Consider the following 18,337-nt stretch of genomic DNA (forward strand, 5'->3'; position numbering starts at 1 on the left):
CTATTGAGAATATTCCTGTTTTCATTCTGTTACTGATTTCTAATTTCCTTTCATTGTGATTGGAAAAGATGTTTTGCAGTTTTTGCTCTTTTAAAATTTTTAAGTTTTGTTTCACACATAATGTAATGGGCTATCCTAGAGAATGTGCTTTGTGCGCTTGAAAAGAATGTGATTCTACTGTAGTTGAATTGAGCATTTATGTATGTCTGTTAGGTATATTGGTTATAGTGTTGTCAAGTCCTCTTATTTATTGATCTCCTATTTAGTTGTTTTTGTTTCATTGTTGAAAGTTGGGTATTAAAGTTTCTTACTATTATTTTTTAACTGTCTATTTTTTAAAATCCAGTTCATTTTTGCTTCATATCTTTTGGGGCTCTGTTGTTAGCTACATATGTTTACATTTTTTATGTCTTGCTACATTGAAGCTTTTATCAATATATAATGTCCTCTTTTGTCTCTTGTAATCTTTCTTTGATTTAAAGTCTATTTTTTTCTGACACTAATATAGCCACTTCCACTTTTGGGGGCTTACTATTTGCATGGAATGTCTTTTTAAACCTTTTAACTTCTTTGTGTCCTTATATCTACAGAACCTCTTGTAGACAGTATATAGACAGATCCTAGTTTTTTTTCTTTTAAGATTCTGTACCTCTGAAAGAAATAATACATTATATGTTAAAAAAAAAAAAAGAGAGAGAGAGTAGGAAGGGGAAAATGAAGGGGGGTAAATCAGAGGGGGAGACGAACCATGAGAGACTATGGACTCTGAGAAGCAAACAGGTTTCTGGCGGGGAGGTGGGGGGATGGGTTAGCCTGGTGATGGGTATTAAAGAGGGTACGTATTGAATGGAGCACTGGGTGTTACATGCAAGCAATGAATCATGGAACACTACATCAAAAATTAATGATGTGGGGGGCCTAGGTGGCTCAGTCGTTAAGCGTCTGCCTTCGGCTCAGGTCACGATCCCAGGGTCCTGGGATCGAGCCCCGCATTGGGCTCCCTGCTCCGCGGGAAGCCTGCTTCTCCCTCTCCCACTCTCCCTACTTGTGTTCCTTCTCTCACTGTCTTTCTCTGTCAAATAAATAAATAAAATCTTTAAAAAAAAATTAATGATGTAGTGTATGGTGATTAACATAACAAAATAAAATTTAAAAAAGATTCATTTATTTATTTTAGAGAGAGTGTGTGTAAGCTGGGGCGGGGGGGTTTGCAGAGGGAAGAGATAGAATCTCAAGCAGACTCCCCACTGAGGGCAGAGCCCAACTGGGAGCTCAGCTTCATGACCCTGAGATCATGACCTGAACCAAAACCAAAAGTCAGACACCCAACTGACTATTCCACCCAGGCACCCCAACAGATCCTGTTATTTTATGTGATCTGTCTTTTTCTTCCTTTTTATAGGAGAGTTTAATACTTTACATTTAATGTGATTTCTGAAGGATTAATTTGTCACTTACCTATTTATTTTTTTGCATTCTATATGGTTTTTTGTTGTTCCTCAATTTCTCCACTACTGAATATTTTTTGTATTTAGTTGATTTTTGGCTAATGTGCCATTTTGATTTACTTCTTTCCTTTTCTACATGTTTATTTCATTATTTTCTTGGTGATTACCTTGAGGATTACAAATAACAGCTTAAATTTATAATAACTTAATTTCAATAATACCAACTTAATCTCAAGAATATACAATTCAAGATACAATGCAAGAATACAGGAATCTACATCTCCATCCCTCCCTTTTTATATTTGTCACCGATTACATTTTTATATATTGTATTCATATTGACATAGCTTTATAATTGTTTTATGTATTTGCCTATTAAATCATATTGGAAAAAGAGAAAAGTTACAAATCGTATTGAAAGTACAATCATCTTGGGGCACCTGGGTGGCTCAGTTGGTTAGCTGTCTGACTTTGACTCAAGTCATGATCCCGGGGTCCTGGAATCAAGCCCCACATGAGCAGGGAGCCTGTTTCTCCCTTTACCGCTGCTGCTCCCCCTTGCTTGTGCTCTCTTTCTCTCTCTCTCAAATAAATAAAATCCTTTTTTTTTTAAAAAGTGCAATCATGCTAGATTTATATTTACCTACATAGTTATTTTACCTATGTCATCTTTAATTTTTCTCATGGTTTCTAGTTGCTGTCCAGTGTCTTTTCATTTCAGCCTAAAAGTCTCTCTTTTGCATTTCTTGTAGGCCAGTCTGCTGGTAATGAACTCCCATCAGCTTTTGTTTAACTGGAAGTGTCTTAATTGTGATTCATTCTCTCTTTTTTTTTTAAGGATTTTATTTATTTGACAGCAGGAAAACACAAGCAGTGGGAGTGGCAGAGGGAGAGGGAGAAGCAGGCCCCCTGCCCAGCAGGGAGCCCGATGCAGGGCTGGATCCCAGGACCCTGGGATCATGACCTGAGCCGAAGGCAGTCACTTAACCAGCTGAGCCACCCAGGTGCCCCAGTTGTGATTCATTTTTAAAAGATAGTTTTATCAGATACAGAATTCTTGGTTGACAGTTTTTACCCCCAGACTATAAATATGCCATCCTGCTGCTTTCTTGCTTCCATGGTTTATGAGGAGAAATCAGCTGTTAATCTTGTTAGTCCCCTTGTCCATGACAAGTGTCTTCTCTTTATGTTTTCAAAATTGTCTTTTTCTTTCAGTTTTGAGTATAATATGGCAGAGTGTGAATATGTGTGAATTTATTCTGCTTGGAGTTTGTTGAAATTCTTGGGTGTGTATATCTATATCTTTCCTCAGATTTGGGAAGTTTTTTTGCCATTATTTCTTCCCCTTTCTCTGTCTCTTCTCCTTCTGGGACTCCTTTAATGTATGTGTCACTACATTTGATGATATCCTACAGATCCCTCAGGCTCTGTTTATGTTATTCATTTTTTTTTTCTTTCTAAGTGTCACACTGGTTACTTCCAATTGCCTTATCTTCAGATTTGTTGATCATTTCTTATTCCTGGTGAAATCTGTTGAATTTCTGTAGTGACTTTTTCATTTTATATAACTTCTGTCTCCCTATTATGCTCTTGGCTTTCTCATAGATCATTTTGCTGATTCCCATTAGTTCTTTGTCATGTAACACAGTTCATTTAACATCTTTCACTAATAATTAAAATGTCTGGGCTTCCTCAGGGATGGTTTCCGTCCATTTTTTTCCCCTGCAAGTGAGTTTTCCTGTTGCTTGCTCTCTATATATAGGTCTTTATTATGTATCCTCACTCCAGTGAGCCTCACCAGAAATGCAAGAGGCTATCTATGGGCTACTTTTTGGAGCTTCTGGAATGGGGAATGGCAATGGTACCTGCTACCATGCAAAGTACTGAAGTTTAGCAGCCTCTTTGGCTAGACACCAGAGCCCCAAAATAGTTACTTCAGATCTTAGGAGTTCAGTACTCATTTAGGTGGAGGGATGGATTCCTGGAGCATCCTGTTCCTCCATTTTTTGTGATATTCCTAAATAGCTTAGGAATTGAATTGTTTACCAGGGTTGAAGTGCTCTGCTTAACCAAGGAGATTAATATATAGAAACTGCAACTAGAACAGTGAAACCCCCTAAACCACTTCTTGGTTTAGCTCCTACAATATCAGCAGTGTGTTTATGTGCATTATTGGGGGATATGGGAGGAGTCTCCTGTGGTAAACTGAACTGTTCCAGAGAGGAAAAAAGTAAACTAAAGATGTTGACCTCCCCCACCTCCCAAAAAAAGGGGGCTTGCATTTTCTTCCATTGCTGGATTTTCCAGTTGTTGGTTCTTTGTTACAATAAGCTGAGAGCTTTACCTGTAATTTTTAGTTCTGTAATACATAGCAGTCTTATGTTTAATTATACAAATAATGTTACCATCAAGAAAAGAGTAAATTGGGAAAAGAGACAATGAAAACAAAAATTTCATTTGTATATTCTAAAGATACTCGAGTGTATTGGACTGTGAATGTACTTATGAAAAGATACTGTGCTTTAGTAAATTATACTCAATGTACATTATAGTCAGTAGTGAAGCAAATCAGCCCACATCTCTCAATGGCTTTGAACAACAATCGTTTTTATTTTTTGCTCATATATCTGTTGTTCACCTGGGGGTTAGATGATATACGGACCACCCAGCTTGAAACTGTATGTTAGCTTCATGTCTGTTCCACATGTCTCTCATTCATCTTGAAACAAATAGGCTGGCCAGGGCATGTCCTTTTTTTGGTGATGGCAGAGGTGCAGGAGGGAAAGCCAATTGCCCACGCATGTTTTAGACTCTACTTGCATCACATCTACTAACATCATCCTGTTAGCCAAAACAAGTCATGAGGCAGAGCCCAGAGTTATGGAGTGGGAGATTATACCCCACCTCTAATTGGAAGAATTGTAGAGTCACAGGGCAAAGGTTATAGTTTGTGGTAGAATTTGAGTATGTTAGAAGGCCTTGGGCTCTAGTCTTCAAAAAAACTCAGTGATCCTGTATACTATTCAGACTTTAGATCCCAATGAAATCTGGTCATGCTTTGAGAAAGTGTTGTAGGAATTTTAATCATTGATCCATTAAATTTACTCTTCTAGAATTGAAATATGTATGAAATAAAGACTATATAGTATTTTTAGTTTTATGAGTAAGCCATAAGCTACATTATATTGTCATAATTTTTGTCCTAAAGTATTTCTTTAAGTGAATACTTCTACAACATTGACATAGAAGATACTCAATAATGTTGATTGGTTGGTTGGTACTGTTGCAGTCTCAAATTATGACTTTAGGGTATTATTTGGCAGAAAAGATTAGGAGAGGGAGAAAAGGAAATGAACATAATCCCGTATGCCAGGTATTATAAGATACCATATCTGTGTCTCATTTTGTCTTTAGATATTCTCCCTTTGGGTTTTTTTTTTTAAGATTTTATTTATTTATTCATGAGAGAGAGAGAGACAGGCAGAGGGAGAAGCAGGCTCCCAAGGAGCAGGGAGCCCGATGTGGGACTCGATCCCAGGACGCTGGGATCATGACCTGAGCCGAAGGCAGACGCTTAACCATCTGAGCCACCCAGGCACCCAGGTTTTTTTGGGTTTTTTTGTTTTTTTTTCTTTGTACAGATAAGATATCTGAAATCCAGAAAAATTTGTTGTTATTTTTGTTGTTTTTGTGTTTTGAGTCACTTAGAAAGCATGAGAGACGAGGGTTTTATTTCAGTAAGTCTACTCCAAAACACATGTTTTCCTGGCTCATCCAGAAACTCTATGAGGAAATGTAACTGCTGTCACATCTGGTCAAGACCTTGGGCATGTTCTGTCCAACTGTCGAACCCAAAGGCTTCTTTTCTCCATCCCGTTAGAGGAATCTGAGCTGAAACATGTCTTGGTCATTGAGGAAACTCTCAACCAGGTTTCAGTTTTATCATGTGTGAGTTGTCAGTATTACTCAGTGAGTAGAAAGAGATCATTGGAATTGAAGGACCAGTGAGAAAGCTGTCTTAGATAAGGAGAGAGCCCTATGTAAAAATCGAAACGCAGCAGCTTTTTTGTTAGATCTCATTCCCATCCATTGTTGAGAAGCTAGAAGAGGAATCAAGGACATTGCACCCTCCAATAAATAAATAAGTACCCCTCATCTTGAGGATTATGGTTTTTATTTCTGTTTTTCAGAAAGTATGTACTCTTTTAGTTACCTTTTAAGTGTCATTGTAAGTCAAAACAAGATATATGAAAAGCCACTATTTTCATATTATTTTATGTAGTTACATGCAGCTGACCCCTGAACAGTGCAGAGGTTAGGAGTGCCAACCCCTGCACAGTTGAAAATCCATTGTATAACTTTGGACTTCTCCAAAATGTAACTCCTAATAGCCTACTGTTGACCAGAAGCTTTTCCAATAACATAAACTGTTAACATATTTTTATGTTACATGTATTATATGTTGTATTCTTACAGTTAGGCTAGAGAAAAGAAAAATGTTACTAAGAAAATTACAAGGAAGAGAAAGTATAATTACAGTACTGTATTTATAAAAAATCCACACATAAGCAGATCCATGCAGTTCAAACTCATGTTGTTCAAGGGTCAAATGTAATTACTATCTGTATGTTTATATTATAGAATTATGGCTACATATTAATATAATTCTGTTTGATATTGTCTAAATACTTAGAAGTGTTTTTGTAGCATGTGAATAATGCTTACATAAAACTTCTTTGATTTTGAAAATGTTATATTGTTCCCGTTCCCTATGTTTGGCTCTACTGTTCTAGTTTATTGTGTTTAGGCTAATTTCATTTCCTTTTAACATGTCTTACTGTAGTTTTTTTTTTTTTTAGTTCCTTTAAATAAATACGTAACTGTTGGCTTACTTATTAATATCATGTTTTAAAATTGTCCTTTTGTTTTCAAATGCAGTATGCAACTTATATGCTATATTTAGATTGGAGGGTTTTTCTTGGATAAAATTTTTTTGATTCTCATTGACTTGGCCAGGATGTACACATGAAATGCTAAAAGCCAATCTGACAGAGAATAGACACATGAAAGACTAACATCTCCAACATGGAGTTAGGTGGATAAAGATTGAAAAATCCACATAAATTGACCGTATCAATTGATAAGCTCAGAGTTGAGTAAGACTTGATTGTTTTGGCTTTACAGAAGACTATTTGCCTGTTTTGGTGAAACCCATTGTTTCTTGTATGTGTTGGTAAATTTATAATGTATAGGTTTTACCTTAACATAAAATTTTACATTTTATAGGATTTTGCTTTAATGTATGGATATAGTTCTTACTGCAGAATGTTGCAGTTCACTTAGTATAGTTTGCTTCTAATTAAATTGTAACAGAATGTGCCATTTCATGGAAAAAAATATTTACGAGTGGCAGTTTTTGATTCCTAAGAAAAAACTGTTGAGTAGATACTATCATTATCCCCATTTTAGAGAAAAGTAAGGGGCAGGAGATAAATAACTTGCCTCAGGTCATGTAGAATAAAAAGTGTTAGAACCAGGAGTCAAATTCTTCATCTGTCAGTCTGTCTGACTCTAAGGTTTATTTCTAAATGACATAGCTACATTGTTTAGCACAGTGGTTCTCAAAGCTCAATCCACAGGGCTCTGGGAGTCCCCAAAACCACTTCAAAGGTCAGGGGGTCAAGACTGTTTTCATAATAACATCAAAACATTATTTGCCTTTTTTATTGTATTGTCATTTGAATTGACAGTATAAAAAGAGTGGTGGGTAAAGCTGCTGGTTCCTAAGCATAGATCCAGGCTGAACTATACTAATAGTAATTGCCATGCACTTTTGCAGTTAAGAAAAAAAAGCCGGTTTCATTTAAGAATGTCTTTGATAAAGTGGTAAAAATGGGAGTCCCATCTTTTTAATATTCTGTACAAGTAATTGGAAGGACACATAAAGCATTTATGTTGTATACCAAAGTACCATGGTTGTCTCAAGGAGAAGCATTGGTGTCATCTTTGAGTTGTGAACTGCACTACCCACTTGTTTTGTAGAGCGCCTTGTTACTTCACACAGTGACTGACAGACAAATTGAATGGTTTTGTAGACTTGAGTGTTTGCCAAAGTAAGCCTGTCACCTCAAAGAAAAGAATTGCCGGTATTCTTTTGCCAATAAAATTTGAGCTTTCAAGAGAAAATTAGAATTTTAGAAAACTTGATTCTGCCACCATGATCCTCACAACTACCTCATACTTAAAGACTTTGCTGAGGAGGTGGGTCATGAAATTAACGACTATGATGTTTTTACATAATATAATGAAATGAATATGTCGTCATTTGGAAGATCTGTGTTACTCAGGGAACCAGTATTTTCCAAATGACCAGTTTATAATGTTACAAGATCCCTTCAAAGTTGAAGATGGATTTTCATGTAACATAGTATAAAAAGTTTCAGATTTCTTATTGTAAATAAGTTTCAAGAAACTTTCAAAGTTTTGATGTAGTATCAAAGAAACTATCTACAGTTGTTTGAAAAAACTATTAAAATGAATTTCCCTTTTCTATTTGAATGAAGGCAGGTCTTCAGATATTTCACGTTCAACAATATACAGCAACAAATTGAATGCCAAGCAATACAGAAATTTCAATTAAGCTAGACATTAAAGAGATTTTTAAAAATGTAAAATAGTGCTATTCTTTGCACTAATTATTTTTGTTTTGGAAGTATATATATTTTTCAATAAAATGTTAGTTTATTTTAAATGAATTAATAAATCCTAGTTTCTCAGTTTCATTTCTTGTTTATGGTAAATGTTAATATATATAGCCCATGTAAACAAAATGCTCTTCAGGGTTCTTTTTTTTAAGAGTGTAATGGGGGGCACGTGGGTGGCTCAGTCGGTTAAGCATCTGCCTTCAGCTCAGGTCATGATCCCGGGGTCCTGGGATCGAGTTCCGAGTCGGGCTCCCTGCTCGTTGAGGAGTCTGTTCCTCCTTCTCCCTCTGCTGCTCCCCCTGCTTGAGCTCTCTCTCTGTCAAGTAAATAAATTAAAAAAATAAATAAAGAGTGAAGTGGGTCCTAAGAACAAAAAGCCTAAGAATTGCTGCTCTAGAGGAATGTACGAAGGAGGTGAAGTACATATGAGGACAGAGAAATTGAAATTGCAGGTTTTTGAAAGTTCTGTCAGTGGTCTGCACTTGGTTGGCAAAGAAGCAATTTCTTTGGTTTCAGATATCACATATATTCATTTGAACTTAGTCTTTCTCAAATCATTTATAAGTCATGTATTTGTATAATATTGCTAGTATTTACTCAGGTTAACATTATAATAATGTGATCATTTACTTAAGAATTATAGACCTTTATAAGCTATGCTCAAAGCCTTTCAGAAGTATAATAAATGTGAATTAGTTGACTACTTAATTGCTTAATGTCTTCCTTTTTAATTGAACTCTTAATGAAGTCTGTGTATTTTACAAATGAGAATTTGTTAAGTCTGTCGTTTGGGAGGACCTCTGGACTGTCTGTTTACTTAGCTAGGAGTGGATGATGAGTGCAGTTCTATTCTTAGGCCTACTTTATGAAGGGTTTGGTGAATAGATACTAAAGCTAAAAATATCTGAATGTATGTTTTTCTTCAATATCTCTGCAGGATGACGTAGCTTTGCCAAAGACTTAGAAGCTAAGCAGAAAATGAGCTTAACATCCTGGTTTTTGGTGAGCAGTGGAGGCACTCGCCACAGGCTGCCACGAGAAATGATTTTTGTTGGAAGAGATGACTGTGAGCTCATGTTGCAGGTAATTGCATCAAACTTCTGGATGTGTCTACTCAAAGCCTGAACTGGTAGAAAATATTCTTCTGTTCCTTTGGAGTTGAACTTTCTGGCTCTCCCTGTTTTAACTCTAGCTACCAGTTTAATTAATTTTCTCCCTCTTGAATCATCTAAAAATACGTTCTAAGTCTTGGAAAATCAGTTTTGAAAAATGAGAGCTCAGAGTAGAGAAATTTATTTTTAAGTAAGAAGTTTCACATTATATACTTTAAAAATAAGACTTGTAAATAATTCATAAAATTAGCATAGCATGAAGTAAAACTGAATTTTAATCGTGGATGCTTCAGTGATACCAAAATTAGTTTCTCTGCTTCTTTTCGAGATGTTCAGTATGATACCTTTCAGTAGTTTGAGCATAATTAAAGATTGATGGTATTTACTGCATTATGTATAAAGGAGTTGCTTTTAAAGCATACTTTTAAGATGTGTTTGAGTAAGGTAATAAGCAGAAAAATGGATCTCCAGATTTTTGAGAATTTAGTTATTTGAACAGATCCCTCACAGTTTAGAAAAAGTCTTATCCCCTTATTCTTCTCCCTTTTTTGTGTGAAAAATGGTAAACAAATACTTAAGAGTAGAACTGTTTATTCTCTTAGCCCAGTGGTTCTTAACTGGAGCGATCGAGTAGAACTGTTTATTCTCTTAGCCCAGTGGTTCTTAACTGGAGCGATCCTGTCTCCCCCTGCCCAAAGGACATTTGGCGGTAGCTGATTGTTACAGTGGTGGGAGGTTGGAGATGGTCACTACTGACATTTAGTAGGTAGAGGCCAAGAAGCCAAGTGTGCTGCTAAGCATCCTACAGTGTACAGCACCTTTCTCCCTCCCACCCTGAAAACACACAGCAAAGAAGTATCTGGCCCCAAATATCTATAGTACTGAGATTGAGAAACCCTGCATTATCCCTAGAAAAATCAAATTTGCATCTGTTTGTTACACATGTTTACTTTAAAATTAGGGAACTTATTCTATAGTTCTGGGGCAGTGAAAGTAAAGCCACCCTCAGCTATGTGAGTGTAGTATATGAATGTAGTAAGTATAGTATACGAATAAGTTATGTATACAATGACACCTTAATTCAACAAATTCAATGCGAGAAATAGAATAGTACAGAGATTTTCTGCGGTTCTTAGTGAGATGGGAGTGTTGAGAGTGGCAACTGAGAAAAAGGCAGTAATGATTCAGTTTGGATAAAGGCCTCTTGGAACTGGACCCTATCCTAGGCACAGATAGTAGGAGCTCATTATCAGAGAGTAGAAGAGGTGCTTTCTATGTGGCATTTGTATCAACCAGCCAAGAAATGTGGGAATGGTTGTTGAGCTTGCAGGTTAGGCTTCTTCTTACATGGAGATAAGGAATAGTAAGAGACATGACTGATATGGTGTCTGTTCCTGGGCTGTGTGTGACAGATGGAAGTTGTCTGACAGTTTGTGAGGTGGAGGGTGAAAGCTGTGAGTCCAGGGAGACCAAAGTGGGTTCCAGTTCACAGGACACACTATCAGAGAGGAAAGAGGTACACAGAGAAGGAACTTTGCAGAGGTAATCCTCCAGTATGCTGTTGGGTACTGATCAGCACATATATGTGGAGAAAACACTCCCAAAGAATTAGAGTTGACAGTGCTGGGCAGTAACATGGTCAGGAACGGTGCTTGTCTTAACAGCCAGACTGGAAAACCTCATGATTCACAAGGCATTGGTCTCTACCCCCTCAATAGTGGGGAATAATTTACCATAGACTGAGTTCTACCCTCATCTAAATCTGAAAAGCAGTACCCAAAAGGGTCATACTCTTCAAGTAACTTAACTGTGTCCCATAACAAAGTCCAAGAATATTTATAAGAGTACAGAAATATCCAACACCCCCAAAATTTACAATATAAATAAAATATTGGTATACAATAAAAAAGTACCCATCTCGTAAAGAAGCAGGAAAATGTGACCTGTAATAAAGGCTGATAGTAAAAGATGTTTTGTTTCTGAAGAGTTTGGCTAAGTTTGGCAAAGTAAAAGTTTGGCACGATCTGGCAAAATAAAAAAAAAAAAAGGTAAAACAATTTTGAAAAAGATTTCAAAACTTAATACAAACTAGTGACGCTGGCTTATTTAAAGGTAGACTTACAGACAAGTGGAATAGAATAGAGTCCAGAAAAAAACCCCTATGTATCTTTGGTTTGAATTGAGTCCCCCACAAAAACGTATATTGAAGTCCTAATCTTCCATACCTGTGAATGTGACCTTAGATGGAAATAAAGTCTTTGAGGATGTAATCAAGTTAAGGTAAAGTCATTAGGATGGACTCTAATCCAGTGTGAGTCGATATCCTCATAAGGAAAGGAAAAGACAGACACGGAGGGACAATGTGAAGGCAGAAGCAGAGATTACAGTTAGGCTGCCAGAAACCAAGGAACACCTGAGTCCACCAGAAGCCAGAAGAGGCAAAGAAAGAAGAGATCCTTTCCAAGAAGTGTTGGAGGAAATATGGCCCTACCAGCACCTTGATTTTGGATTTTGAGAGTCCAGACTATGAGAAAATAAACTTGTGTTGTTTAAAGCCACCTTTCCTATGGTACCCCAGGAAACTATTACAATGGCAGGCTGAGTTTTTAGAAGGGTGTTATGTTCATTTAGTGGAGGAAGGAATAATCTCTTTGGCAGATGAGGCTTGGGACAACTGGATTTCCACTACAAAAGAATGAAGTTGGACCCCTGCCACACATCAAATATAAAAATTAACCAAAATGGATCAATGACCTAAATTTAAGAGCTAAAGCCATAAAACTCATAGAAGAAAACATAGGGATAAGTCATCATAACCTTGGATTTGACAGTGGATTCTTAGATATGACACCAATAGCACCAACCACAAAAGAAAAAGTAGATAAATGAGACTTCATTAAAATTAAAAACTTGTGTATCTAAGGACACTACCAACAGAGTGAAGAGTGGGAGAAAATATTTGCAAAATTATATGTATCTTATAACAGTTTAATATCCAGAGTATATGAAGAATTCCTACAACTCAACAACAAAAAGACAAGCAGCCCACTTAAAAAATGGGATAGAGACTTGACTACACTTTTCTCCAAAGAAGATCTAAAAATGCTCAATAAACACATGAAAAGAAGATGCTCAACATCGTTTGTCACTAAGAAATGTCAATCAAAACCACAATGAAATAGCACTTCACATCTACTAAGATGGCTGTAATTTTTTTTAAAACAGGAAAATAAAGGCCAGTGAAGATGTGGAGAAATTGAAATTCTTTTATATTGCTGGTGGAATTGTAAAATGGGGTCACTGCTCTAGAAAATAGCTTTTAGTGGTTCCTCAAAAAGCTAAACGTAGAATTACCATATGACCAGCAGGTCCACTTTTAGATATATACCCACAGTAATTGTGCGCAAGGTCTCAAACAGATAGTTGGGTGTCAGTGTCGATTATAGCATTCGTTATTCACTATAGCCAAACGGTGAAAACAACCCCAGTGTCCAGTCACAAATGAATGGCTAAACAAAATGCAATGTATATGCATATATAATGGATTATTATTCAGTTACAAAAAGGAATGAAGTTCTCATACATGCTGCAACATAAATGAAATTTGAAAACATTATGCTAAGTGAAATAAACTAGACACAAAAGACAAAATGATTTCATTTCTTTTGAAAATAGCTAGAATAGGCAAATTCATAGGCATAAAAGAGGGTTAGCAGTTCCAGTGGCTGGAAAAGAGGTTTGAGGACTTGTTGCTTAAGAGTTACAAAGTTTCTGTTTGGGGTGATAAAAAACTTTGGAAATAGATGGTGGTGTACAACATTGTGATTTTAATGCCACTGAACAGTACACTTACAAATACTTAAAATGGCAAATATGCTATATATATATATTGATATACATATCACCACGATGAAACAAAAAGGAAATCAATGGCAATAGAATTTAATTTTTTTGTTTATTTTTTTAAGGTTTTATTTATTTATTTGACAGAGAGAGAGACACAGCAAGAGAGGGAACACAAGCAGGGGGAGTGGGAGAGGGTGAAGCAGGCCCCCCGCAGAGCAGGGAGCTCGATGTGGGGCTCGATCCCAGGACCCTGGGACCATGACCTGAGCCAAAGGCAGAGGCTTAACGACTGAGCCACCCAGGCGCCCCAATGGCCATAGAATTTTAAAATATCTTTGAATTGATTCTGTTGATTCATACTGCCTTTATAACAAACTTAAAGCAAAAATTAGTATTAGTTTAATGAGCAGAAACCAATATTACAGCGCTGTAAAAAGTCAAAAAGTTAAAATAACCTTTTTACTTAAATTTCATAAATGTTTATGATATGGGTATCTACCCCATCTATGACTGTTTTTATTTATGCTTTATTTTTTAAATAGAATATAAAGGAGATAAGGGAACTCCATGATCAGGCAAGGGGAAAAAACAGTTTTGACCTGTTCCTTGGTCTCCACCCTTAAAGATACTTCTGCCCTTTATCTGATAGCACGTTGTTTTTAGCCCTGTCCTAGACACAGTGGATTCTCTGAAAGAGGTCCATGAATAGATTGGCATGCTGGTCATCTGGTAGTCTGAATCAGTGCTACAAATTAGTAGTAGTCTTCGTAGCACTGAAAGATATCTTGTATATGGAAGTAAGAATAAATATTTGCAAATTGTATTTAGTTTTTAAGTGGTTTAATGTTTAATCTTTCCAAGTATAGTAAAATAAATGGATATTTAAAACTTACTCTTTTTTATATCATTTCTGAAAAATGAACGAAGTTTAGGTATGGATTAGTGTTTGAAGAGTGAAGAATTTTGTGTTTATAAATGCAAAATATATTTGTTTTGAAAGATTAGTGCTCTAGACTTGATGATATTGTGTTTTCCTTTTAAAGGCTTTACACAGCTTCACTGGTTCTGCATTGGTTAGGTCAGTCAGTGTGATAATTAAAATTGTTAGAAGCTCAAATAGCTAATATTTGATTGCTTTCTAATGAGTAAATAAAAGATCTTTAAAAATTTGATCTAAGTCTGCATTTATGACTTAATACCCTCCATTTTTTAATGTACGGGAAACTGGTTGTTTCTGCCTCTGAATAATTTTAAGTAGTTTCTTACCTGTAAAGATTTCAACCACAAGTAGATTTGCTGGTCTTTGGTGATAATATGGCTTAAACCCAAAGCAAAAGGGAAGTAAATGATCCATAAGGTTATATGACCTGTTTGATTACAATTAAAATTTTTTTGTTATTTCATCTCATTCCAAAAAAGGTCTAAAGAATGTGATCATCAAGAAGAAAATGTGCCTGGATATTAAAGAGTAGGTGATTAAATAAAGGATTCTGAAATTAGTTCTTGCACTTAGCCTGGAAGCCTCCAGCAAAGTATTTAGACTTGCTATGCCTGTTTGTCTTGCTGTAGAAAGATGACTGTGCTATGTTTCATAAGACATACTATGCAAAATAAATCTTAGCCATAGATGAAAGCTATAAAGTATAATTATTAGGTGGAAATTACATTTTGTCTGGAGTAACACACATTAATATTACTATTAAAAGTACCTTGTATTTAAATAGTACTTTCTGTTTCTCAGTATTCACTTATGTCATTTTAGTTGTTCCTCTCAACAGTTTCCTGAAAGATACAGTCATCCCCATTTTACAGACGGTGAAATTAAGATTCAGAAAGACTTAGTCACAGGGCCAGCATCATGTAACCATTAAGTCATGGAAGCTGGTATTAGAGTCTTGGTAATATTGGCTCAAAATCAAATGACCTTTCTCTTCTACCACTAAGCTGCTACTGATGTATGTAACCTAAAACTGGCTTACTAACTTACTTCTGCTAGTAAACATGTTCAGACTTCTGTTGCAATATATGGGATACTTCTAAATACAAATGGAGTTGCATTTTGAAAAGTTCACTATCTAAATTCTCATTTTATCTTCATAACAATTTTAATTGCACCAAATAAATTTTGCTCTGTTTTGAGAAACACCATCATACTAACTGAAACATGATTTTTTCCCCGATGCATAGTAGAAATTGTAACAAAATTATATTTGACTTATTATTTTACTATTTTAACTTTCACATGGTGTAAGAACAGTCCCAGGAGGATAATGGAATATGTTTTAAAGATCATAGGTAACTTATTTTCATCTGTCTTTTGGGAACCCATAGCAAAGAATAAGTCACTGTGTATTACTCTGATTGTAAAAATGCAGTTGAGCTTTTAAAGAGTCAGCCATAGGGTCTTTAAAAAAGATTTTAAAACAGTGATGACACACACTGGCAATCTTTCTTTTTCTCTTCAGGTTTTTTTAGCCTATGTGTCCATGTATGTCTGTGTTTTAATAGGAAAAAGAAGTAATAATAAGAAGTAATAATAATGTTAAAAAGTAGCCATTTCATACCCAAAGCATATGTGACACATAGCAGGTAGTCATTTGTATTATTCATGTGTTAGCTTTTTGTTAAAATTAGGTTTTCATTGTGCCTGGCCTAGAATTGTTTTTTTATGTTTTGACTTATTTGATATCAGGCTTTTCGTTGTTTCTTTGTTTTTTTGTGTGTGTAGTTTTTTTTTGTTTTGTAGAAAAGGAAGTATTTTTTTTTATTTTATTATGTTATGTTAATCACCATATATTACATCATTAGTTTTTGATGTAGTGTTCCATGACTCATTGTTTGCATATAACACCCAGTGCTCCATTCAGTACGTGCCCTCTTTAATACCCATCACCAGGCTAACCCATCCCCCCATCTCCCTCCCCTCTAGAACCCTCAGTTTGTTTCTCAGAGTCCATAGTCTCATGGTTGGGGCGGGGGGAGAAAAGGAAGTATTTCTTAAATATAGCAGTATTATTGCTTCATTTTAATACTCATTTTCCAGAATTTTCTGGTTTTATAATTATCTTTTCTGAGGTCCAAAATTTTTTTGTTTTGTTTTGGTTCTATTGTTTTAAGCCATTCAGTTTGTAGGTCTCTTAAAATTTGGTCTGAACTTTGTAAGTTCAGTACTTTTGATATTTTATTCTCTAAGAAAATTTTTCTATCTTCATGCTTCATGAAATGAGATGGGCTAAATAACATGGATTTTCTTTCCAACAAACCTTTGCTAAGCATCTACAATGTACTAGGCCCCATGCTGGCTACCGAGGGATCAATGCGTATACAGGTAGGGTCTCCCTGTCCTTGAGGGCTTATTGTCTAGTAAAAGGAGATAAACATGTTAACCAGCCTAGATACTAGAGCACAGAACAGTGATATGTCTGATGTGGGGTGCACAACAGACAGATTGATCAGTCCTACCTGCAAGGAAATGTAGAGATAAGAAATCTGGGAAGACTTCATGGAGGAGATGGCTTGAGCTGAATAATCGTAAAAGATGAATAAATGGTTTCTGGAAGGTTTCGAGTATGATTGAGTGCATGGCATTCAGTGTGTATTTAGGTAATTAAAATAGCCCCTTGTGATTTATATACAGGACATGAAGGCAAACATTTTGAGAGATTAAAGACTTGGAAGTTAGAAGAGACCAGATCTTAGAGGGCCTTGTGTGCTAGATGAAAGACTATATATTATACCTTAGCCAGTAAGTACACTGAGGAGTTTTTACACAGGGGAATATTGCCTTTTTAAATGCTTCCCAAGCCTAATGTCATTTAATCCTCACAAACCACCCTCTGAGATATGTTCAGTCTGTCTTTTTTATAGATGATTAAACAAAGATTAGTCATTTTACCAAGGCCACACAGTTGCCAGATGTCTTGACCAGTTCTTTTGGACTCCAGCACTTGCACTTTAAACTGTTAATCTATATTGCTGCTCAGAAGTTGGAGCTCAGAATTGGTATAAGCAGTTAGGAGGTGATAATAGTCTAGAAAGTGAGGTAACATTCTAAAGGAAAAGAACCCTTTGAAATGAAGAAAGGAAGAGTATGAGAGGGATTGAAGAGTTAGGATATGCTTTCTAGTTATATAATGGGGGATGGAGACAAAAAGAGCCTCGGACCTAGCGTTTTTGGCATAGAAATGAATAAAATAGAGTTTCAGGAGGTGTACTTTTCGGGAATAAAGTAGTGAGTTTGAGGTTCTGAAGGGATGTCCAGATTGAGATATTTAGTAGAAAGCAGGAAATAAATATGTAAAGCTGAGCAAAGTACTTTGAGCAGAAGGTAGAGGTTTGGGAGTCGTGAACATGGATAGGGGAAGCCAGGGGAAGCTGGATTATAGAGAAGGAGATAGGACAATAGGGAATGGTTGCTTGGGAGAAAAGGAAGGGGGTCAGAGTATGAGATGACCTGTTGGAGTCAGGGCACTGAGGTTGCATACTAGTAAATTATTATAAATAAGAGAGAGAACTGGAAGAATAGGAGAGAATATAGTCATAGAGAAAAATACTACAGTTTAGATTCCAGGTGTAGAATCTGTTTCACATAAGATCTAGCAGTGGGAGGGGTATGCCACGATAGAGTATGGAGTTTGATTGTGGGAGTTGGGATGGCTAGATTTTTATATGGGTTGTCCACATAGATTTTTTTTTTTTAAGATTTTATTTATTTGAAAGAGAGAAAATGTGTGAGTGGAGGGAGTGGTAGAGGGAGAGAATCTTCAAGCAGACTGCCTGCTGAGCACAGACACTCCCCCCCCCCCCCCGCCCCCAGTGCAGGGCTCTATCTCAGGACCCTGAGATCATGACCAGAGCTGAAACCAACAGTCAGAGCCTCAACCAACTGAGCCACCCAGGCTCCTCTCTACATAGATGTTTAAAATCAATCTTGGCAAAGTAGGAATTTGAATGGAAAGGAAGACTGAACCATAACTCCACAGTCAGAAAATTAGAATGAGGGCCGCCTGGCTGGTTTAGTTGGGAAAGCATGTGACTTTGATTTTGGGGCATGAGGTCAAGGCCCATGTTGGAGGTAGAGTTTACTCAAAAAAAAAAAAAATTAAAATGATGATAGATGATTGCAGCAATCTGGGAGGGGTGTGTGTGTAAAGAAATATATAGTGTGTATATATATTTATTTATACTTGTATTTATGTATAGGTGGATAACAAGAACTTCAAAAAAG

At 36.2% G+C, this 18,337-nt stretch overlaps 1 protein-coding gene across 12 annotated transcripts in view; it reads left to right on the forward strand.

Moving 5' to 3' along the window:
• Positions 1–18,337, forward strand: part of CEP170 (centrosomal protein 170) — a 137,966-nt gene that overhangs the window by 32,157 nt on the left and 87,472 nt on the right. For 11 of the 12 annotated variants that reach the window (XR_012380518.1, XM_025877569.2, XM_025877575.2 and 8 more), the window contains exon 2: positions 9,090–9,235. Coding sequence is in view for 10 of the 12 variants with exons in the window: in XM_025877569.2 (XP_025733354.1) it covers positions 9,131–9,235 (105 nt within the window). In the remaining 2 variants the exon portion in view is untranslated. Of the gene's footprint in view, positions 1–9,089; positions 9,236–14,529; positions 14,579–18,337 lie in introns of those variants that run through there. The other variant, XM_073899905.1, reaches the window with a different exon arrangement.

This window comes from Callorhinus ursinus, unplaced genomic scaffold (assembly GCF_003265705.2).
Source record: "Callorhinus ursinus isolate GAN/ISIS: 27379988/994484 unplaced genomic scaffold, GSC_fseal_2.0 scaffold13, whole genome shotgun sequence".
NCBI classification, from domain to species: Eukaryota; Metazoa; Chordata; class Mammalia; order Carnivora; family Otariidae; genus Callorhinus; species Callorhinus ursinus.